Genomic DNA, 22278 nt, shown 5'->3' with positions numbered 1-22278 from the left:
GACCGTATTACTATATAGAACGACAATTAAGGGTTTTCTAATGCGTATATACTAGAGGTTACTAACGAGCTAAATACTAAGTATTTACTTACCCTTAATTCGAAGTAGGTATATAATAAGTACGACTCCTTTAGGCCTATATAGAAGTAGTAGAAAGCGCATCTAGGGCGTATTAGTAGATAGAGCGGCTAGCTACCGCGTACGGACGATAATATAGAGGAGGCTTATTACGAGGCGTATCCGGAAGATAAGATATATAGGTACGAGCTACCGCAATTTTTCGACTAGCTAGATACGCTATTCGGCGACAACTTAGTAACTAGTAAAGGAGCGCTAAATGCGGATAATCTCGGTTAAGAGGATACGKAGKATAAGGCTAGCCGGCGTAGTATATCTCGTACGAGGTAGTAGTAAGCGGACGATAACCTCTATCTTAATAAGGATAATATTAAGTAGCCGTAGAGTAATAACGAGTAGAACGAGCGGTCCTTATATATAGTAGCGCTAGCCTTACGTAGTAGCGGCAGCTCGGTAAGTCGTAGTTATAGAGGTAGACGTAGCGGTAGTAGCTCTATTACTAGCGAAACGCTAACTCCTCGTATCTACGTAAGGAACGAGATAGTAATAGTAATCGATAGGCTCGAGAAGCCTATTAACCGTATATTATCTATAATTATTACTAGCCGGTAGCAAGTAGCGTAGCTATAAGCGACTCTAATCGAGGTAGTAATACGGAGGGTAATAAACCTTAAGGGGATCCGGAGGCTCGGCTTCGCGAAGAGGATAGCGTTATAGGATATTATCTTAGAAAGCGAGTCTATAGCGGCTCGTATACTTAGCTGTCCGGATAAGGATATTAAGGCTATACTAAAGTATCTACTAAAGAAGAAGGGGCCTATAGAGGTAGTTAGCTAAGTAGACGAAGAGCCGGAGGTTATTATAGCTACTAGCGCGTTACTAACTCTAGCTCTAGCGACACTAGCTCTAGCTTTAGCGGTATTAGCTAGGCCTCCTAATATACTACTACACGATTATCTAGCGCTCTAGTATAGTTATCTTCCGCTACTACCGTTTATAGAGGAGATAATATCGTAGGAGTACGGTATTAGTATATAGTAGTAGCAAGGGTAGACAAATTATTACTATAGATTCGAAGGAAGATAAGTAATAACTAGCGTCGAATCTATAAAGTATTTATTCTATAGTTTCTTACTTTAAGCTACAACTACGTAATAATATTTTACGTTCTTAACGCTATATCGCAGCTAATAATTAGCTCTATAGTTTAGTATATATTTTATATAATAATGTAGTAGTTATGTAGCTCGTTATAAGTATTAAGAATACTACGCTAAGTTTGTAGTATTCTTAGCAAAACCGAGCTAGTTTTAATAGTAGCTTGTCTTTAGCCGTCTGTACTTAATAATAACAACTATAGACCTTTTAATAACCTAGCCTTCCTCCGGACGGGATCTAGTATTAAGTTCTACGTACTAAAACCGGCCTTAGCGCCTATTATATAGAAACACCGCCTATTTCGATCCCTACTACTCTTTTCCTTAGTTACTATTATATAGATTACCTGCTTCCTATCTCGCTTAGTAATCTTGCTATATACTAGTAGCAATTCGGTCTCGAAATACTACTATCTTGCTTCTTAGCGCTATTATCTCTACGTCTATTATATTAATATCCTCGATTACTTCGTATTCTAAGAAGCCTACGTTAATATCCTCTAAATACTACTCGAAGTCCTCTATATCTACCGTCTGTCTATAGAGGTTTAAGAAGTTATAAAGAGCGAGCACCGCTACTACGAAACGAGCCTACGAACGGTTCGAATAGTTCTTCTACGGACCGTTACGAAAGATTAGCTAGCGTTCCTTATTAATACCGAACAGCCGCTCGATAGCGTTCCTTAGTTAACTATAGCGGAGGTTAAAGAGCTCCTCTTTTCGTGCTAGCCTTATCTTACTAGTATACTACTCCCTTAAGTAGTAACGAGTACGCTAGTACGGCACTAATACGTACTAGAGGTTCTTCGAATAGCTACTATCCGCTAGGTAGTATTTTCCTACTAGTACCTCTATTCCCTTCTTTATAGCCGTATTAAGAATAGTACCGTCGTTTGCTAATCCTTCCTAACTAGGTAATATAAACGTAAAGTTCCCTTTAAAATTACACGCTACTAGTACGTTCTACGTAATAGTACCCTTACGGTTACGGTACGCTCTAGCGTTTAGATACCTCCGCGGAAAAAACGGTACGTAAGTGCTATTAAGCGCACCTACGTAACCTAAGAAATACGGCTATATCTTACTATTCTCGTATATAGTAGGTGGACTATAGTTAGTCCTCTTCGGCTATCTCGTAACCTCCTTATATAGTAGACATAATAKCCGGCTAACCTTATAGATTAACCGGCGAATACTTAGAGGGGAGTATTAATATATTAGCCGAAGGTAATTGTTCGTATCTCGCTAAGCGGCTATATTTAGAAAGATAATTACCTGCTCTATAGGCTCTACCCTATATCTACCGGTAAGTCTATACTTATTTACTAGCTTCTAGATTAAGGCGTATAAAATAGGCTGTCGTAAGCGCGTAGTAGTATAGCTATAATCCGGAGGTCCGTATAGCATTATTTTCGTCTACTAGTAACCGAGCTATAGGGCTATTAGAGTAGTTATCTTGCTAACTAGCCTATATCGAGGCTAGTCCGCCGTATTTACTAATAGCCGGAGGACCTATAGTACTATAAACAGCACTAGCGCTATAGCTAGTTCCTTATTATCTACTTAATCTATAGCTATATTAATAAATAAGGGAACTAGCCGTAATAGGCTAGTAACACTACTCCGCCGTAGGGCTAAAAGCGAGCGAAGGGCGGTAGTAGTTAGTTTTTATAATTCGAGCAACTTACTAGTTAAATTACGGTAAGTTGACTTACTTACTAGACTTACGGTAATTCACTGACTTAGAGGTATTTAYGTTAACTTAGACTAGCGCCATTTAACTTACCGGTAAGTCACTCAACTTACCAGTAAGTTGTAGAAAGTATTCATGGCCTCAGAGGGTTGATAGCCTTCGCTACCATTGCAGAAACTAAGCGGCCAGGGAAAGTCGCCGCATTGGTGACTGCGAGACAATACACGCCGTGTTCTTTGAAAGCGCCTGCTGCATAGAAGAATGGCACGTAATATGCCGAAAAGATGAGGAATATGGCGATGCAGAAGGCTACAAAGGGCGTTTCACTCGGGGCGCTTGCGTTGAAGAAGGAACGTGGCATGATCGGTTCGGCCTCTTTCTTGCTGTTTCATAGGACAAGAGGGATGCTGACGACGAAGGTGAAGGAAGAGTGTCATCATCCGCGTGGCCCACCCGAACCCTACCAACGAGTGGAAGAAGTTGCCGCAAAGTCGGGGACATCACCCTTCCTAAGGACAAGTCAAGCGGTGTTCGTACGATGCAAGGTCATGGAGGCAAGCTCACCAATGGCTGCTTGTCACTGTCGTCAGAGCAAGGGCTAGATGTTCTTAATCCTCGCTTGTCATCATCTGCTTTTCAGATCCTCTCAGATCTGCATCTGCATTGCGGTCAAGGACACAATTATCGCCATCTCCATTCATCCATCTGCTCAGAGGACTTTTCATCTCAACAGGGCTTGACAAAATGCGAACCCAGATGAACATCCAGGATGAGAATGGCGTTATTTGACTGCATCAACAAGACCTTTGCTGCATGCCAAGCACGCGGATAGCTCATGTAGAAAAAGACCAAGGCGGAATGGCAGTCGACGGATCTGGGATGCTCCTACAATTCATGGCACGGGGTTGCGGGAGCCAGAAAATCACTGAATCCCTTTTCCAAATTTGATGGTACTTGATACAGAATTCATGAAGCAGCTGGAGACCGATTGGTCTAACTAGGGACCGGGGAAGTGAGGGGCAAGATTACTACAGTATGCCAAGTCAATCGGCGAGTCGGCAAGAGAAAAGGTCAGTAGAGTTCGATATGGCGGAGTTCCGGCGCATGGCCGGGCAATTGAGCAAGCCACCCGTCGAGGATTTGGTATTTGGACTTCACGACCGACATAGGGGTTACAGACTACGCGTTGTACGACGACCCAAGCAACGTTCCATCCGCGGTCGGCGGTCCCGGTTACCGGTCCACGGGCAAAATCGAGTGGAAATTGCATGGAATTGATTCTGAACAGATGCGTGTTCGGTCGCGGTATCCACCTGCAAGTCATTCGCAACGGGTCGTCTGACATTCAGTCCGCTGCGACTGATTCAGTCGAGCAGAGAAGTGTAACCTTTCACATTGCATGCATATGGAGCTCACTACTGTTGAAGTTTACCACTTCACATGGTATTGAACCAACTCAAAATCCTCAACCTAAGGACTCTAAGATGGCCGATCAGTGACCTCGTCAAGTATATGTAGACAAGAATTTCCCATCAATCACATCTCTCATCATTCAAATCATCAAACAACCAACTCCAGCCTTCTACAAACACTCTCATCTCTCTCAAGAACATTCCACCACTTCCTCCATCAACATGCAATTCTTCACCATCGCCGCTCTCTTCGCCAGCGCTTTCGCCGCTCCGGTTGCTGAGATCGAGGCTCGCCAGGACGCCCAAATATGCCCCAGTGGTCTATACTCCACCCTCGTCTGCGCCAACGTTGACGTCCTCGGCGTTCTGTGCCTCGACGCCGTCACCCGTAAGTCGCATTCTTGAAGGAGTCTCCGCGCATTTGAGACTAACGAAGAACCATTACAGCCTCCCAGACTCCTCAGGATTCCAACAACTTCAAGCAGATCTGCAGCAAGACTGGCAGACAGGCCCGCTGCGCCGTCCTTCCCGTTGTAAGTCCTATCTAACGGTATATCCGATGCTTCATCACTAATTGTACGCATCGTAGGCTGGCCAGGCTGTTCTTTGCCAGCCTCCCGTTGGGATCACCGCCTAAATGAATTGTATTTAAGCCTTAATCAGGCGGAAAATTCAAAAGGAATCCAGACCGCTGGGACAGTGGCGAATTCGAGTCTCGAATTCAACAAGGAATCCGTTTTTACGCTTTACAGTAATCACGGCACACTTCTACTTCGACTTTTACTTTATATTTAGCTTCTTTATGAGCACTTTGCTCTCAAATTCAACTACAACTTCAACTTCAACTTCAGCCTCATTCTCCTCCTTGGCGTTTTGCTATCAAAGTATACTAACACCGTGGTTGTATCAAAAGTCAGTAAAAAAGCATTTCCTTGTTTACCATGTCTAGCCTCAAGGACAGGTGATTGCACTTGCTTCTGGACGGGCAGCATTGATGCTCTTGCTCCTTTTTACAAATCATGGCATCAATGCAGTTATACTAGAGACAGGCATTTCTCCAACCGCTTAGACTGTAATATCCTGTCCGACAAGATATATTCAGCGGCGACTCGGCCAGAAGGGAGGCCTCGTCGATGCCGAAAACGCCTATGATTGCCTCGATGGTATTCGTCAAGTGATGAGAATCCCGCCCGCTTTGATGTTGTCAGGCGAATTGATGGACCACAGAATCATCGCTACCGTTCTCAGCCAAAACTTTCGACGTCGACAAGAAGATCCAGAGATTGCTCGAAAGGAGGATTGATTCTTGGGAACGTGCAGACGGGTAGCAGTAGATGCAGAAGCGAACAGGAATCTGCAAGAGGTATAGTCATCATCGCGTCCTTCTCAAAAGGTATTACTTGCGGAACGACTACTGATCAAGTTTACCAGGATCTAAACGCATTCATTCCATTGTGAAGTCCAGGCAGGGTTTTAGACTAGACCGAAAACGGTAATTTGGGAGAGGCTTTTGGGGACTGAAGTGAATTAACCCTACCAAGACGGCCTGCAAAACATTAGACGACGGCAAATCTTCAACTGGTTGTCACCCATGCCAGCGTATGGCAGGAAGTGCAAAGTCTAGTAAGTTCCCCGAACCGATGTGAGACTTTTGTGAAGTCACCTGCCAGTTAAGCCGACGCAGGTGCCAGTGGAGCCAAGTTAGGATGATGCTCAGCTCACCCCAGACGATGTGAAGGATATGCTGGCGGGTATCATCCATTCCGCTGAAACTCTGGCAGCTGAGGCGAATTGGTTCAAAGAGTGCAGAGCTTTAAGATGAGATGATGGGTGTTGGAGCAAAGGTGGCATTTACGATTATCGTCGCCATTCGGCGGTTTGATCGTTATACATTTCATATTCAGTGCATTGACACTTCTTATTGATCCTTGGTTCGATTCGTAGCCTTATCTCCAGCTTTTCACTTGTGTGCGATGAGCACCAAATCGTCTTGTCCCCTAACGTCCACCTCGTGGACACAATCGCTCAGCTCCTCAACGTCGACGCACCCTCGGCACACTCCGTATACACATGACCGCGTAGCTGATATTGATACATGCCTTTACTCGGACGGAGTCCGGTCGAAGTCCATTACCATAAGCATGTCGTCCACAAATCCCCTGGTCCGACCTCTTCTGTCTGTTGATGCAACGGGTACAATGCGGTACCAATTTTCATGACTTTGTGTTGCGATTGTGCTCTTAATAGTAGCGATTTCGAGATGTTGGTCATCTCTATTTCGGATGACTGTAAACAGAGTACTACGATTTGTCATCGTGCATGTGTTGATCCGTCGACTCTTGGCCATGCCTGTGTTGGTCCTCCATACGCTGGTCCTGATCCTGACGACCCACCCTCTCAAGCCACTTTTCAGCAGATTCGAGGGTTGCTTTCAGGACACCGCTGACCTGAGTCATCATATCCAGACCCTCGGTGGCGAATGCAATCATTCTTTGTGCATGGCGACTGGTCTCAGAACCGGTGGACTGGCCATCGGACACGACGCGCCACCGTTGTGGTAATGACATCAGCTGGGCTCTGACAAATTCGCGGGCATTTGCAGGGAGTGCGCCGCCTGCGTAGTTGTTGACATGATCGACGACATAACGCAGCGTCTGCATGATTTGGTCACATCGGTGTTTTATGTCGTTCGCGAGTTGTCTGGCATCTTCATTGCGGTCTGGTGTTGAGAGGCGCTCGCCCTTCTCAAGCGTGGAGCCGTCAACACTCTGTTGGCGAGTATCCTCATACTGGTTCAAGGCAATGGACAATGCTCGCGTCAGTTGCTCGACGTTCGCAAAAGCATGACTGAGCATGTTCAAGCAGAATCGCAAGCTATGGCGTGATGTAGCGCTCAGCGCAACCGAAAGACCAGAAGTCGTGACGAAGATCTGCGAAGACCAACTGCGATTGTGGGGCGGGCGCTCATTCGATCGATCAGCTGACGCTGGACTTTCCTCTTCTCGGTAGGAGGGCGGTCTGCTAGCACCATATGCAGGCAGTTGCTCAGTGATGACATCTCGTCCTTGCCTTGGCATGGCGTCCGCGTAGCCATCGACATCCATTGAATCTCCCTTCTGGCCTCGTTCAAGGTCCATTGGCCGTCGAGCTTCCAAGTATCGGCGCATACCATTTTCAACTCCAGTCATCCCGCCGACTGTACTGACTACACTCACAACGGGAGTCGTGATGTTACGCTCGACCAGATTGTAACCATATTGAACAAAGCGGGGAGAATAGTACTTTGTGGTGGAGTAGGCAGACATCGATCCCTTGATGGTTCCTCCGACCCATGGATGTGCTTGAGCGATCAGTTCGAGCAAAGGTTCATCATGCGCGGCCGGCGCGCCGATTGCAGGGCTCGCATGTGCCGACATGTGCATGCTTGGACCTCGGGTGGAGCGCGCAAAAGCTAGCAGATGTCAGTGCAACCCTCGTCGCAAGGCGATATCCMACACTGATGCATGCACTCACCTGCTGGATTCCCAAGTCCCGAAAGTGCTTCTGCGGCGATGCGCACGTCTGGATCATCCATTGACACTACACTTGTTGATCGCAACGCTCGATCCTCTCCACTCATGGCACTTGCAGTCCCCAGCGGACTCGCCATGGTCGTGTCGCCCGCCCTGCGTGTATCTGTAATGTTRGCATATCCCGGATCAATCCTCGGCAGACTTCTTGTAGAATGGGGTGAGCCGTGCGCAGGTGGGCTGCCCTGTGTGGATGAACGTCGCTCGAATTCAGGAGATAGCACCGTCTTTAGACCTGGCAAGGTGATATCGGATTGCGCCGGTGATTTCTCAATCCTCTCGGGTGTGTGCTGGGGAACGGCGGGCCATGTCGTCGTCGTTGTGGTTGTCGGATTGGGCGAGCGCACCACGTCAGACGCCGGCGGTCTCTCCTGCGAGAGCTCCATCCGCTCATGCGACACGCTGGCCGTCGCAATCGTGGGGATTATCGAGGGCGGTGGGTGAAGAGGAGGAGGAACATGAATATCTCTGCACGTAATTGCGTCGGGCGCCGGAACAAAAGAGAGGCGGTGCAGCGGTGCAGAAGCAGCACGAGGAGGAGGGCGGTTCACCAAGCAATGATTGGTCCAAATTACTCTGACATGTGACAGTGTTGCAAGCGTCCGTGCCTTCCTTACCGAAACGCCCTCTTAACCGCTTCATGTGTCAAAAGCATATGCAATGATGCATGTCTTCCATGAGATTCCCTTTGAGGGACCAGGCGATCGCGTTATTTGATACACCTCGGGGCGGTGATGTATGGCCTTGCGCAGTGGAACGAACCTCGAGCTATGCACAACCACGCACCAAATGCACACACGGTCGGTTCCTTGGCTTTTATGACGCAGGCGGCAGATCTCACATCACGCGTGTCACAGAGACCGAGACACTGAACAAATTGCCGAGAGGCATTGATTTGCTTCCCCTTGTYTGCAGTCAATGTACCTGACTCGATTGGAGTTCAAGACAATTTTGAAACAAATTTCCAGCGTGACGAGCATGCATGCTGCGGCAACCAACCTCATCCTTGTTGGAGTTGGAGCTGCCGGCCAGGACGAACTCTGGCATGTCAGCATGACGAGTCATGATTCGACTATAAATACTCCACCTTCGCTAGCCTGTCTTCCAGGTTAGCGGTCCAAAAGTTCGGCTTTATGCTTATTGGGGGCAGGATTGCTCCCAGCGTCTCTTCGCATTGGCAGTTTAGGGAATTTCGAGCCTGTTAACGCGAGGTTGTAGCGAAAGTTGGCCTTGTGTAGCCAAGATTGATCATCTCCCATGCAAAGGGATGCTGTAGAGCAATGTTTACCTTTGGTCACTTTGTGAACACTGGCGACACAWTTGATTTCGCATTTCTCGCATTCCATTGAATTGTTTCCGTAAAGGCGTTATTCATCAACCTCCCACATCAACATTCGCGGTGCCGTCAGCTTCTGCCGGATTGTTGTCAAGATCGTCAAAGTCGCCCTGGCCTTCGCCATCCGCATTGCCATCTTCATCAACACCAGCTTCACGCACATTCGCATCGTCATCAGCGCCTTCCTCGTCGATCCCTTGGCCCTCATCATTCACGGCTCCAGCAGCGTTCTGTCTGGCGCTCCAACGCTTGCTGGAACCCGTCCGTTGATGCTCCAGATTCTTCGCAATGTTCCGCATGTCCAGACTCATCTGCGAGACATGGAGACCATGTGTTTCCCTGCTCAAATGACAGGAGTTCGAAGTCACAATCTCTGGCATCGCAGCAACTGGAATGTAGTCTTCTGCGGGCGGAATCTCGCCTGCGAAAAGATAACGCATCTTGTCCTTCATGATTGCACGACCTTTCGCGACTGTGCCGTTATGATACCATCCCCACTGATACGCATCGCATTCAGTTCGGATGTTTTCGGTATGGAATATGTCGTGCACGATCGGGTCCGTGATGTCGCATATCTGCCATGTCTTTCCATTTGCGGTGATGTTCTTTCCGTCAAAGATGTGCGTCGTTGGATCTGCTTTCTTGTGTCGAAGCGTCCGTGCCCATAACGTGTTGTGGTTTCCATCTCCAACTTTGGCGGATTCTGGCGCCAATTTGAATGCCTCACGATCCAATTGAAAGGTCATGGTCTGATAAAAACGATATTTGGGATCCTTGCGCGGGTCGACACCATATTTGATCAAGCTGTCTCGCCAGGGTCCGGCTTTGAAGCTATAGCCCACGTACTGGGTTGCTTCTTTGAAAATCGAATCGCTCACAGGAGGCATTGCATTCAAAGCCACTCTCTTCGTGACTAGCGGTCGCTCTTCGAGCAACTTTTGCAACTCTTCAATCGCTCGTGGTAACATGTCACCTTGTGGATTCCGAATGGGTATTTCCAGTGGAGCGGTTTGTGGTATATCCTCAGCATCTGGCGGCAGACCCTGGTGTACAGAGACGCGTTAATGAAATATTTCGAGGCACATTCTCAAGAAGTAAGACTCACCCAGGTAACACGACGTGGCGCCGCTGACATGTTCTTCGAGGTCAAGTTTCCGCTCTCATCTCTCAAGAAGACAACCCCGGTTGCTTGCTCGTACTCATACTTGAAGGGTAGATCTGAGCTGACGAACTGTGGTGGTCCTGGGAATGCAGTACTCATTGGAGCAGATCTGTCCAGGTTGATGTTAAAGCCCTTCAGTCGGTTGTAATCAGTTGTCATCACATGGTCCCGCAGCTCCCTGATAACGGGCAGATCTGCGTTGCGAAGCTGAAAGTCGGCGAGTGTACGGAAGCGATGAGTCTCACGGAGCATCCCTGGCGCTTCGATGCTGTAATTGTCATGGTTGTCGCGAAGTCGGCGGAGGAGATCCGGTGCTGTCACATTTCCGTTCTCCTGCTCCTGGTCGGGATGGTGTTCGAAAGGCGCATCAGAGCCTCGCTTTCGCTTTCGACCTGTACGCTTAGGTACTGTCACCTTGACCAGTATGTTCCTAGTTTCAACACCCGTTGAGGGTATACGTTTGGCTAGGGGGTCATTCGGCCGCAGAGAGACGCCAATGACTGGTTCGGGCAGCCCATTTTGCTTACTGCTAAGCTTGGAATCGCCAACATGATGCTCGAGGACCTACCGCTGCATGAGATGCTGCTCGCACCTTTCAAAATTGGTCACTTACATGCTTGATTTGGGCCTCGCCGCCGAGTGATTTGAAGCCGCGGTCAAAGTTCTTGACAATGGCTGGATGTTCAATGCTCACAATTCTACGAGACCCAACATGGTGAATGGAGGCGCCTCGCTGGTCTTGGATATTGTCGTGCGGCCCGTTTGGCGTCATGGTCGTGTCATTGTCAGTGCGAAGCAAGAGAAAGGTCAAAGATTCAAGCACGTGAGTCGGATGTCAAACGCGACCCCTCTTGGACCCGACCACCTCCACCACACCGCCCGCAGCACTCCCGTCTGTTTATGACCTGCGATCTGCTTTGCTGTTTGCATTGGACGCTGTGCGCATTGCAATGCAACTGACTCGACAATTCACCACCTGATTGGTCTGCGACAGCTTCAAAGTGCCAAGGCCATCTCCGTCCCGCATCACTGATCATCAACGTCAAGTCAACTCCCTACGAAGTACCGGCCGCGGGACATCATCTCCGCTCTCCTTCGCCGTTTCGTTGCATCCGCGCTACCCTCCGTCGCCGTGACGCCAACCACCGCCGCGAGGAGAACCGCAGTCCGTCGACCGCAGCTCGTCCGTCCGCCCGCTCCTGCACCGCAAGGGCCGGGCTCGTTCCCTTGCTGCTCGCAGTTTAAAGCACTGGCTCGCTCCGCGCGCCGTCCCATTGGACGAGTGTGACAATGAAGGGCTTTCGGCAACGCGTGGTAAGTTCCCTGTATTGTTCGAAGCGGCGCATGCGTGTTGATGACGGAACCCAACAGAGCCAGCTCTCGCGAGCAAAGGACCGGGAGGGCAACAAGCTGGCCAAGAAGAAGGACGGATCATCGGGCACCGCATCACCTCACAATGGCAGCGCATCGGGCCAGTCGCCCGCCGCCACGCCTTCATCGTCGACCAGCAACCTCGTAGACCCACGTAACAAGCCGCTGTCCGATGCTCCCACACAGTCGCACCCCGGCGCACCAATGCCGGGCCAGCCGCCAGCGAACGCAACCAACCAAGGCCTGTTCCCACCCCTCAGTGGAACCGCTGCTAGTGGTGGTCAGGGTCCACCAGGTGGTCCATCGACACCCGGGAGGCTGGCACCCAGCGTGGTGATATCTCCAAGCGCACCTGTCCGTCGAGACCTCTCCTTCTACCTCTTTACGCGACGCAGCTAACACAAAACAGCACATTCCAGCGCCTGGCCAGGCCGAAACCATGCCTCACGATCTTGCGCCACCCAAGTCGGGTCAGAAGAGCTTGCTGTTCGATCGGTTACAAGCCACACCCAAGGACACCGTACCCGAGGGCATTAGGACACCCAAACGGCAACATTCGTCACGATTCGATATCTCGGATCAGAGGCAGCGCGAGTTGGAGAAACTCCCTGGGTTCCACGAAGTTCCGCCAAACAGACGGCAGGAACTGTTCATGCAGAAGCTGGACCAGTGCAACATCATCTTCGACTTCAACGATGCGTCTGGAGATATGAAGAGCAAGGAAATCAAGCGATTGGCACTGCACGAGCTGTTGGATTATGTCGCGCAAAATCGACAAGTCATTTCGGAGCCCATGTACCCGCGAGTTGTCGAGATGTTCGCCAAGAACCTGTTCCGGCCAATTCCTCCACCGATGAATCCGCAGGGAGAGGCGTTCGATCCGGAAGAGGACGAGCCAGTGCTGGAAGTAGCTTGGCCACACATTCAGGTTGTTTACGAATTCTTCTTGCGGTTCATCGAGAGCCAGGACTTCAACACAAACTTCGCGAAGCAGTACATTGATCACGGCTTCGTGTTACAGCTGCTCGCGCTGTTCGACTCGGAAGATCCTAGGGAGAGGGACTTCTTGAAGACGACGCTACACCGGATATATGGAAAGTTTCTCAACTTGCGCTCTTACATTAGACGCAGCATCAACAACGTCTTCTTCCAGTTTATATACGAAACGGAGCGATTCAACGGAATCGCGGAGCTACTCGAGATACTTGGATCGATCATCAATGGCTTCGCACTGCCGCTGAAAGAGGAGCACAAGCTGTTCTTGACCCGGGTGTTGATTCCGCTCCACAAGGTCAAGAGCTTGAGCATGTACCATCCTCAGTTGGCATACTGCATTGTACAGTTCCTGGAAAAAGACGCGGCGCTCACAGAGGAAGTCGTACTGGGGCTGCTGCGATATTGGCCCAAGGTCAACAGCACAAAAGAGGTCATGTTTCTGAATGAAGTGGAGGACATCTTCGAGGTTATGGATCCTGCGGAATTTGCCAAAGTTCAGGAGCCACTGTTCAACCAATTGGCGAAGAGTGTCGCAAGCCCTCACTTTCAGGTTTGTCTCAATCCTAGTATGACATGCATGTCACGGCTAACCCGCCGCAGGTCGCTGAGCGCGCGTTGTACTTTTGGAACAACGAGTACTTCTGCAACCTTGTCAGCGATAACGTTGACGTTATTCTGCCGATCATGTTTGCACCCTTGTATGAGAACTCAAAAGGCCACTGGAATCGGTTAGTGAACATCATCTTCTTCCACTCGGAATGGGGTATACTGACGCTCTTTTCAGAACTATCCATGGCATGGTGTATAACGCCATGAAGCTCTTCATGGAAGTGAACCCGCAACTCTTTGACGAATGCTCTCACAACTATACCGAAGACCAGAACAATGCCGAGGGTGTAAAGGCAGCACGCCAGGCCAAATGGGATCGATTGACGCAGCTCGCGGAGTCTATGAAGCAAAATGGCCACACATCAGCGGTACGACCTTCACAAGCGCAGGGTGGCATGTCAAAAGGCCCAATGCGTGCCGAAGACGGCGATCCGATCTCGATGGAGCGCTTGCGCTTACAGGACGACAGGAGAGCTGAAAGGAACACTGTGCGCGGATGAGGTGTTCCAAAATGGTGCATCCATCCCGTACAAGCCCCACCTTGATCTTCCCTTTTTGTTCGCATATTGCTTGCCTTCACGGCCGGGACTTCGCACATCGCACTTTAGCAATGCAATTGAAACCGGCGTCTTGTTCTGATTGGATTTGGCGTGTCTTTCAGAAGCGCAAGCATAGCAGCAGAATTCGGCATATCGCGACAGTCTCATCGACGACTTGCTGGCGCCTTCTGCGATGGTGTCCGGCAGCAAACGAAGAGCAGTAGTCGGAACGGAGTTGCAGTGAATTGACAGCGAGCGATTGCTCGGAGAAAGGACAGGAAGGACTTTATGGAGATATTCACTTTGTCATGAGGACTAGACGCCTCTTCTTCTGTGGCCCACGGCGCTTGAGTGCGCCGTATGATACCTAGGAGGATAGGAGTATAACGAGAGGGCATACTATCGTTTTTGGTTCACGCTACATGTAATTCCCGGCTCTATTTTGCGCGCGTCAACGGGACTGTATGTCATACTCAACCGCCGGTCATCCATCTGCTCAGTTTCTTTTCTTCACATCTTGCGTTCCATGCTGATGTGTCGACTCCAATGATTTTCAACTCTCCGCCTGGCATCAACTTTTGATCAAGGTCGGGACATCATTTCGCTTCGTAGCAACTGCGAACAGACACGAGATATCATTTCGAAAAGACAGAAGAGGCCTTTCGGCGTGGAAGACRCAGTTCTTTACCTCACTTACCTTGAGGTACCTTACGTTCTCACTTTCGGCCTCTCACTGCTTGCTTCCCGCACGTGCAAGCGGGCTCGGGGAAACCTTAATTTTTTCACCTGAAACTCGCAAAAAGCTGCACACTCAATCCACGCCTCAACACCTCACAGCCTCTGGCACGAGGGATTGACCCAACAGATATTGCCGCCATTATGCCAAGCTCCCAAGGCGCATATCGCGCCTTTCCCGGCTCGTCCGCTTTCTCGGACTTTCGTCTGCAAAGATTGCAAGCTGCGATCGGAGCTACGGATCTGCAATCGATATGGGTGCATTACGTCTCTTCCGAGGAGCAATTGCTGGATGAGGAAACTTCCATCTTGGATCAGCTACTTGAGTATGGAAGCTATCCAGGGTCGAAGAATGAACTGTACAGCACCCTTCTGAAGGCAGTGATTAATGGCCACCTGCCGGAAGATGAAACGACCAAGATCTTCTTCATCAGTCCACGTCCTGGTTCAATCTCACCTTGGAGCTCAAAAGCGACGAGTATTGCTCACGTCTGCGGCCTCGAGAAGGTGGTCAATCGAATCGAAAGAGGTCTTGTGATCGTCGCCAAATTCAATGAGCCACTGGGAGATGGAACGATTCCTAATCAGGATTCGTTGTATGATCGCATGACGGAGACCATCAGCTCCCAACCTCCCGATCTGAATGCAATGTTCGCTCAGAGTGCGCCCGCYCCACTGCAAGAGGTGTCTCTCCTGCAACATAGCAAAGGCCCGAGAGTTGCGCTTGAAGAGGCCAACCGTACATTGGGCCTCGCACTCGATAGCCCGGAAATGGACTATTTGATCGATGCGTATACAAACACATTGAAGCGCAATCCCACAGATGTGGAGCTGTTCATGTTTGCCCAGGTCAATTCGGAGCACTGTAGGCACAAGCAATTCAATGCGACTTGGACGATTGATGAACAAGTCAAGGATCGCAGTCTGTTCCAGATGATCAGGAACACAAACGAGAAGCATGGTCAGGGAGTCATCTCGGCGTATAGTGACAATGCTGCGGTCCTGCGAGGTAGCTTTGGAGGACACTGGGCACCAGAGAACGCGAGTGGGGAGTGGAAACTGACGAAGGAGGATGTGCCTTACCTCATCAAGGTTGAGACACACAACCACCCAACTGCCGTCTCTCCATACCCTGGAGCGGCTACTGGATCTGGAGGTGAGATTCGGGACGAAGGTGCCGTTGGAACGGGCTCGAAGCCGAAGGCTGGGTTGACAGGCTTCAGCGTGTCTGATCTATTGATTCCTGGCCACACACAGCCTTGGGAGCTGGATATCGGAAAGCCAGCTCATTTGGCAAGCAGTCTTGACATTATGCTCGAGGCACCCATCGGAAGTGCTGCATTCAATAACGAATTCGGAAGACCATGCACTACCGGGTACTTTAGGACCTTCTCGATGGACGTCTCCCAGGATGAGACAAAGCCCGAGGTCAGAGGCTATCATAAGCCTATCATGATTGCTGGTGGTGTCGGTACCGTTCGTCCGCAGCACGCCATCAAGAAGAAGGAAAAGGTCAGCACCGGAGCACATCTGATCGTTCTGGGTGGGCCAGCAATGCTCATTGGACTTGGCGGTGGCGCGGCTTCAAGCATTTCCTCCGGTGAAGGAAGTGTTGATCTTGACTTTGCCAGTGTGCAAAGAGGCAATGCCGAAGTCCAGAGACGAGCGCAAGAAGTCATCAACACCTGCACATCACTAGGCGCCGACAGCCCGATCGAATTTATCCACGACGTTGGGGCCGGTGGTTTGTCCAATGCTTTACCTGAGTTGGTGCACGATGCAGGCTTTGGGGCTACCTTCCAATTGAGAGAGATTGACAATGCTGATCCGAGCTTAAGCCCACTACAAATCTGGTGCTGCGAAGCCCAGGAACGCTATGTCATGGCCATCGCTCCCACTCGATTGGAAGATTTTAAGAAGATCGCCAGACGTGAGCGCTGTGGCTTCTCAGTTGTTGGAAAAGCGGAACGAGAGCAGCATATAGTACTCGAGGACAGTAGCTCAAAGGATGGCCAGAAGCCTATCGATCTACCAATGGGGACTTTGTTCGGCCAGGTGCCCAAGACGCGGAAGACGGACGTCACTCGGAGGCTTCAGCTGCCAAACTTCGACAGCAGTCTTTCAACCTACCTCCCTGATGTTCCAAAGGATGCAGTACTGGGTCATGCCATTGATCGGGTACTGTCTCTTCCTGCTGTGGGCTCCAAGTCATTTCTCATTACCATTGCCGACCGCACTGTTGGTGGACTTACTGTCAGGGATCAAATGGTTGGCCCTTGGCAAACTCCAGTTGCGGACGTATCAGTCACTGCTACGTCTTTGACACCAGGCATAACCACAGGTGAGGCCATGGCTATGGGCGAGAAACCCACTCTGGCTCTCATCTCACCAGCGGCGTCAGCTCGCATGGCCGTAGCTGAGTCACTGCTCAACATCGCCGCTGCCAGTCTGCCCAATCGTCTAAGCCGCGTCAGACTTTCTGCCAATTGGATGGCGGCAAGTAGCCATCCGGGCGAGGGAGCTGCTCTTTACGAAGCTGTTGAGGCAATTGGGATGCAGCTCTGTCCAGAGTTGGGTATTAGCATCCCTGTCGGCAAAGACTCCATGTCCATGAAGACTAAATGGGAGGACAAAGAGGTCACTGCGCCCCTCTCTCTGGTCATCTCCGCCTTTGCACCCGTCAACGATCTCTCCAGTACTTGGACACCTGCATTGAGACGCCCAGAGGAAGTCGGAGAGACTCTGCTAATGTTTGTCGATCTTGCTGGTGGCAGGAAGGCGTTGGGTGGCTCGGCTCTTGCACAGTGCTTCGGTAAAGTGGGCAACGTCGCACCCGATGTGCACGATGTCGACCATATCAAGGACTTTTTCCACGCCGTTGAACAATTGCACGAATCTGACATTGTGCTCGCCTACCACGACCGCTCTGATGGTGGTCTGTTCACAACTTTGGTGGAGATGATGTTCGCTGGTCGATGTGGTCTAGACTTGATGCTCGATCGCATTGTAAAGTCTGGCAGACCGCAAGACGTCATCGAGACTCTCTTCAATGAGGAGCTGGGTGCTGTCTTCCAGATCCGGAAGAAGCATGAGAATATTTTCCGCGGCGTCTTTGCGCCAATGAGTCCAATCACCATTGCCAGTGTCCCCAAGGCATCGAAGCAGGAGCTTTCAATTCACTATGGCGCAGGGTGCATTTACAGAGCTTCGCGGAAAGAGCTGCAACAGAAGTGGTCGCACACTTCCTGGGCTATGCAGAGACTGCGGGACAACCCTGACTGTGCTGATGCGGAGAAGAAGAATATCGAGGACGACAACAACCCTGGTCTGCAGTACAAGCTCACTTACAAGCCGGAGGAGAACATCATGCCCTTGCTCTCCACCCTGACATCTCAGATCAAAGCGAAGCCTCGCGTTGCGATCCTCCGCGAGCAAGGTGTCAACGGACAGGCGGAGATGGCTTTCGCGTTCTCCGTCGCCGGGTTCAGCCCGATCGATGTGCRCATGACCGACATCATCTCTGGCCGCTTCTCATTGGAGTCTTGTGTTGGTCTCGCCGCTTGTGGTGGTTTCAGTTACGGTGATGTTCTCGGAGCTGGCCAAGGCTGGGCCAAGAGTGTGTTGCTACACGACGAGGCACGAAACAACTTCAAGAGCTTCTTCGAGCGCAAGGACACATTCGCTCTTGGCGTCTGCAACGGATGTCAATTCCTGTCACGTCTCACGGAGATCATTCCCGGAGCGGAGACTTGGCCAACATTCGAGCGCAACCTCAGCGAACAGTACGAGGCGCGCGTGTGTATGGTCAAGATTGAAGATTCGCAATCTCAGCCTCCAAGTGTCTTCCTGCATGGGATGAGCGGAAGCTATCTGCCTATTGTAAYAGCGCACGGAGAGGGTCGAGCCAACTTCTCTCGCACGGGAAGCTCTTCGGAGCAGTCTTTGGCCGATCAGGGGCTGGTTTCCATGCGCTACGTGGACAACTATCTTCAGCCTACGACGCAATATCCGTACAACCCCAACGGTAGTCCATCGGGGATCACTGCTGTGAGGACGCCCGACGGTAGAGTCCTGGCTATGATGCCGCATCCGGAGCGTACAGTGCTCAAGCAGGTCGCGAGCTATTTGCCACAGGAGCAGGCGAAGGAATGGGGTGAGTTTGGACCTTGGACTAGAATGTTCAAGAGTGCCAGACGGTGGGTGGGATAGATCTGGTTCGGAAAGGCGGCTGGTTGTTGGAGCAAGTGGTGGAGTACACGGATGATAGCTTCTGGGATGGTGTTGGGTGGAGTTTGAGTACCGCGTGAGCTACCATAGGTATATTTCGGCCACGAATCGATTCAAGTCAACTACGAAGGTCTMAATAGTCCATCTTCGATGCCTTTCTGTGGTGATCTGCTCCATTCGTTCATCCTAGTCGATGTCACGGTGTCAACCGAGATTGATGAACACCGTAGGTGGGGCTTCAGACGTATGTGCGAGTGAATGAAGAACAAACAGAGTCGATAAAAGACGACACGCACGCGCTTCCGATCCCTCTTCTCTACATCATCGACATCCACAATCATCTTTCGCAGTCCTGCCATCGCAGACCAAACAGCGATATTTCTCAACCACCATCACCCACTGCACTCCACACTCATCCATCATCATGCMTGCTGTGTGGGACGACGCCATGACCAAGCAGCTCTTGTTAGCTGTGGTCCACCTCTCGCCTCCATCGGCCCCAGACTGGGAGAAAGTCGCCGCCATCGTCGGCGGCACGACCAACGGAAACGGCTGCAAGTGAGCATCCCCACCGTTCTGACATGTGAACGCCATCGCATGAAGCTAACATGACAGGCAATTCTACGGCAAGCTCAAGCGCAACTGCAAGGAGGACTTCGACAAGCTGTGCGGCGGTTCCGGAAGCGACGCCACTCCAGCTGCTGCTGCTGCTGGCGCTCCAAAGACTCCAAACAAGCGCACTCCTGGAAAGAAGGCTGCTGGCGAGAGCGCCAAGACGAGCAAGCGCAAGGTGGACAAGACTGTCGTCGAGGAGACGGATGGTGACGACGATGAGTCACCAGCTAAGAAGGTCAAGGAGGATCCTGATGCTCTCGTCTAAGCCACCTTTGCACTGAGTAGCGATGTCGCGTTTTCAAGGGGGGGTCGAATGCTTGATATGCTGCTGGGTAGAACTCTGGATGAGATATTCAGGGAGATGGGCATTGAGATTGATGGGATTGAGAATGCAGCAAAGGGGAGAAAGTCGACCGTGTGATGCTGTGGAAAGTGTCTGCAGGAACCCAGGACTAGTTGCTCACAAGATATTCTCCTTTCCACATTTGCATCTCCAAGCGTCTCCCGTGGGACAGTCGGCGAGAATGCAGAGAATGCATATCCCAAGTCTCCTGAGTTGTAGAACGCTGCCTCATCTTTAGCACGGTATCTCGAGACCATGTTCGTTGGATGAAACCAGATGTCGTTGCCTCTATGTGCAGGAAAAGCCGTGTCGTGGTCGTCGCTACTACCCAAACCCTAACCCTGTCAATTTGAACTCTATTTCACGGTCAACCTCCGTGATCCCGACTCCATCTCATATTGATCCAGCAGACATCAAACACCACCAGAGTCCAACCATGGCAGTCCCACGCTCTCGCATCCTCGATCTGCTCAAGGTCCAATCGCGCATCTTCAACACGACCTTCAATCCCACCAATGCCCGCCTCGGAAACAGCGTCTTGCGCCAGCGCCTCCGTGGTCCATCTCTCGCCGCATACTACCCACGCCGCGTCGCGACCTTTAAGGATCTAAGAAAATTGTATCCCGAATTTGAGCTTTATGACAATTTTGAGGAGGACCGATTAGAGCACATTCAGATTTCCAAGTCGAGAGGCAAGGGTGCGCCGAAGAAGAAGAGAACCGCTGCGGGTAAGTACCTCTTGCAGAGGATTGTGTGGTTGGTTGTATTGGGGCAGATTACTGACAATGGATTTATTGCAGAGAGTCGGAAGAACCAGAAGGGAAAGAAGAGATAGTGCTGATGATGGGGATTGAGAGGAGAATATGGAGAGTTGGCATGGCGTTTTGGGTTGGTGGGGATGGGATATGTACAGCACTCAATGCATGCCACGGCGTTCTGGGAGACATCGACCGGGGGAAGTGGAAATCTTTTGTACATGTATTTGGGGATCTATGCCACGCTGTGGCCTTTTCTCTGGATGGTGCCCCCCAGCTTCACGGAGATGCACCGAGCTCGGTCTGTCACTTTTGWCCTGTGTACGGCTACCAGAGAGCACTGTCCGCCTTGTTTCTTCAGAATGATTTAGTCGAGAGAAGGCTGTGATGACGGCTCTCTACATGGTCGGGCCGTACACTTGTCGATGAGGATCACATTGAGGACACCACCACAAATCACTCGGGACTGGTAGCGACGACGGGTACGAGTTGGTGCAGAGAGAACATCATGGCAGGCTGCTAAACGCTTGGCCTCTGGGCAAAGCTTCCAATTGTCGCTTTTTGTGTGAATCAGAAGGTCATTTTTGTGAAAAACCTGAAACTATTCCCCTCCAAAGCTCACTTCATTCTTCTTTTTCTTTCCCCCTTCTTCATCAACACATCAACACCCAAATCCATCTTCTGCAATTCCATCACTCACTCCATCAACACCCACTCACATCTTGCCCTTCTCATCATGGTTTCCTACGACTACGAGCTCTCCAAGGCCACGCTCAACGAGAATGACAAGGACCGCATTGTTTGCCTCTACTTGAACAGCGATCCCGCATCGGTGAGTCGCCACGTCGCTTCAATTGAACGTAGCTGTCAGTCACTCACACGCGCTAGGTCGACTGGGCCAAGGCCACCAAGGACTACGGCTCAGCGAGTGTGGAGAGCTTCAAGAAGACCACGGCGAACATGCTCAAGAAGCTCGACACCGCCGGCGCAAAAGTCTCTGGCGATGGCAACGCCACTGTCGCGTCTGCCACTCCAGCTCCTGTCACACCAGCCTCTGGAAAGAAGCGCAAGGCCAAGAGCGAGGTCGCTGCTGACGGAGACGTCGAGGGTGGTGCTGCCGCCACCCCCAAGGCAAAGCGTGGCCGTCCAAAGAAGGCCGCAACCCCCAAGCCAGTGGAGGAGGACGCGATGGACGAGGATAACGAAGATGCCGCTGAGAAGGGAATCGTCAAGAAGGAGTCTGTCGATGACCTCGTCTAAGCAATTCAAGCCGACGCACTGTAAGCTGATGCCAAATGCCACGGAAATGAGGACCACGGAGAAGGTGGGGTGTCTATCATGCTCATGGCAGATCATAATCTCGACGAGAGATTTCTCAGGTCAGGTATTGGATTGAGTGGTCTTGATGGAGGYRCCATACCTGGAAGAAGCATTGCAGCTTTACTGGAAGCAAAGAAGCAGCATAGACTTCACCAAATGCAGATGAAAAACTTTCAGTCACATTCAATTAGTAGTCATATTGTGATCATGTGCCATCACAGGCCTAACTAGCCGTTTCATGTGGACTTCCACTGATTGCTGTTGCCGGCATCGTTCACATGGAGGAAGGTTCATCAGCTTCTTAAAGCTCCCGAAGGCCCGTGAACACTGGGTTTGTGGCTAGAGTGCATCAGATGAGCTT

General features: G+C 50.7%; 8 protein-coding genes; 6 read left to right on the top strand and 2 right to left on the bottom strand.

Annotated features, from left to right (window-relative positions):
* Positions 1–4562: 4562 nt before the first annotated feature.
* On the top strand, positions 4563–4977 carry RCC_07293 (related to trihydrophobin precursor; the record flags this gene model as incomplete). XM_023772551.1 has 3 exons in its annotated part: positions 4563–4728; positions 4788–4873; positions 4930–4977. 3 exons carry the CDS (start codon positions 4563–4565, stop codon positions 4975–4977), a joined length of 300 nt encoding a protein of 99 aa, XP_023628319.1.
* A 1663-nt stretch (positions 4978–6640) lies between these two features.
* RCC_07292 (uncharacterized protein) lies at positions 6641–8295 on the bottom strand (the record flags this gene model as incomplete). XM_023772550.1 has 2 exons in its annotated part: positions 6641–7791; positions 7854–8295. 2 exons carry the CDS (start codon positions 8293–8295, stop codon positions 6641–6643), a joined length of 1593 nt encoding a protein of 530 aa, XP_023628318.1.
* A 988-nt stretch (positions 8296–9283) lies between these two features.
* RCC_07291 (uncharacterized protein) lies at positions 9284–11179 on the bottom strand (the record flags this gene model as incomplete). XM_023772549.1 has 3 exons in its annotated part: positions 9284–10288; positions 10351–10971; positions 11021–11179. 3 exons carry the CDS (start codon positions 11177–11179, stop codon positions 9284–9286), a joined length of 1785 nt encoding a protein of 594 aa, XP_023628317.1.
* Positions 11180–11697: 518 nt separating this feature from the next.
* RCC_07290 (related to B56-delta regulatory subunit of protein phosphatase 2A) lies at positions 11698–13861 on the top strand (the record flags this gene model as incomplete). XM_023772548.1 has 6 exons in its annotated part: positions 11698–11721; positions 11779–12132; positions 12188–13324; positions 13375–13502; positions 13559–13751; positions 13853–13861. The coding sequence occupies 6 exons, from the start codon at positions 11698–11700 to the stop codon at positions 13859–13861; spliced, it is 1845 nt and encodes a 614-aa protein (XP_023628316.1).
* A 940-nt stretch (positions 13862–14801) lies between these two features.
* RCC_07289 (probable phosphoribosylformylglycinamidine synthase) lies at positions 14802–18866 on the top strand (the record flags this gene model as incomplete). Its single annotated transcript, XM_023772547.1, has 1 exon — positions 14802–18866. One exon carries the CDS (start codon positions 14802–14804, stop codon positions 18864–18866), a length of 4065 nt encoding a protein of 1354 aa, XP_023628315.1.
* Positions 18867–19308: 442 nt separating this feature from the next.
* RCC_07288 (uncharacterized protein) lies at positions 19309–19764 on the top strand (the record flags this gene model as incomplete). XM_023772546.1 has 2 exons in its annotated part: positions 19309–19442; positions 19500–19764. The coding sequence occupies 2 exons, from the start codon at positions 19309–19311 to the stop codon at positions 19762–19764; spliced, it is 399 nt and encodes a 132-aa protein (XP_023628314.1).
* A 514-nt stretch (positions 19765–20278) lies between these two features.
* Positions 20279–20677, top strand: RCC_07287 (probable RSM27 Mitochondrial ribosomal protein, small subunit; the record flags this gene model as incomplete). XM_023772545.1 has 2 exons in its annotated part: positions 20279–20570; positions 20643–20677. The coding sequence occupies 2 exons, from the start codon at positions 20279–20281 to the stop codon at positions 20675–20677; spliced, it is 327 nt and encodes a 108-aa protein (XP_023628313.1).
* A 656-nt stretch (positions 20678–21333) lies between these two features.
* Positions 21334–21857, top strand: RCC_07286 (uncharacterized protein; the record flags this gene model as incomplete). XM_023772544.1 has 2 exons in its annotated part: positions 21334–21429; positions 21486–21857. The coding sequence occupies 2 exons, from the start codon at positions 21334–21336 to the stop codon at positions 21855–21857; spliced, it is 468 nt and encodes a 155-aa protein (XP_023628312.1).
* Positions 21858–22278: the final 421 nt, after the last annotated feature.

The sequence above is a fragment of the Ramularia collo-cygni genome (assembly GCF_900074925.1).
Source record: "Ramularia collo-cygni strain URUG2 genome assembly, contig: RCC_scaffold11, whole genome shotgun sequence".
NCBI classification, from domain to species: domain Eukaryota; kingdom Fungi; phylum Ascomycota; class Dothideomycetes; order Mycosphaerellales; family Mycosphaerellaceae; genus Ramularia; species Ramularia collo-cygni.
Note: the sequence above shows the minus strand (reverse complement) of the source record. Positions and strands in the feature narration are given on the sequence as shown.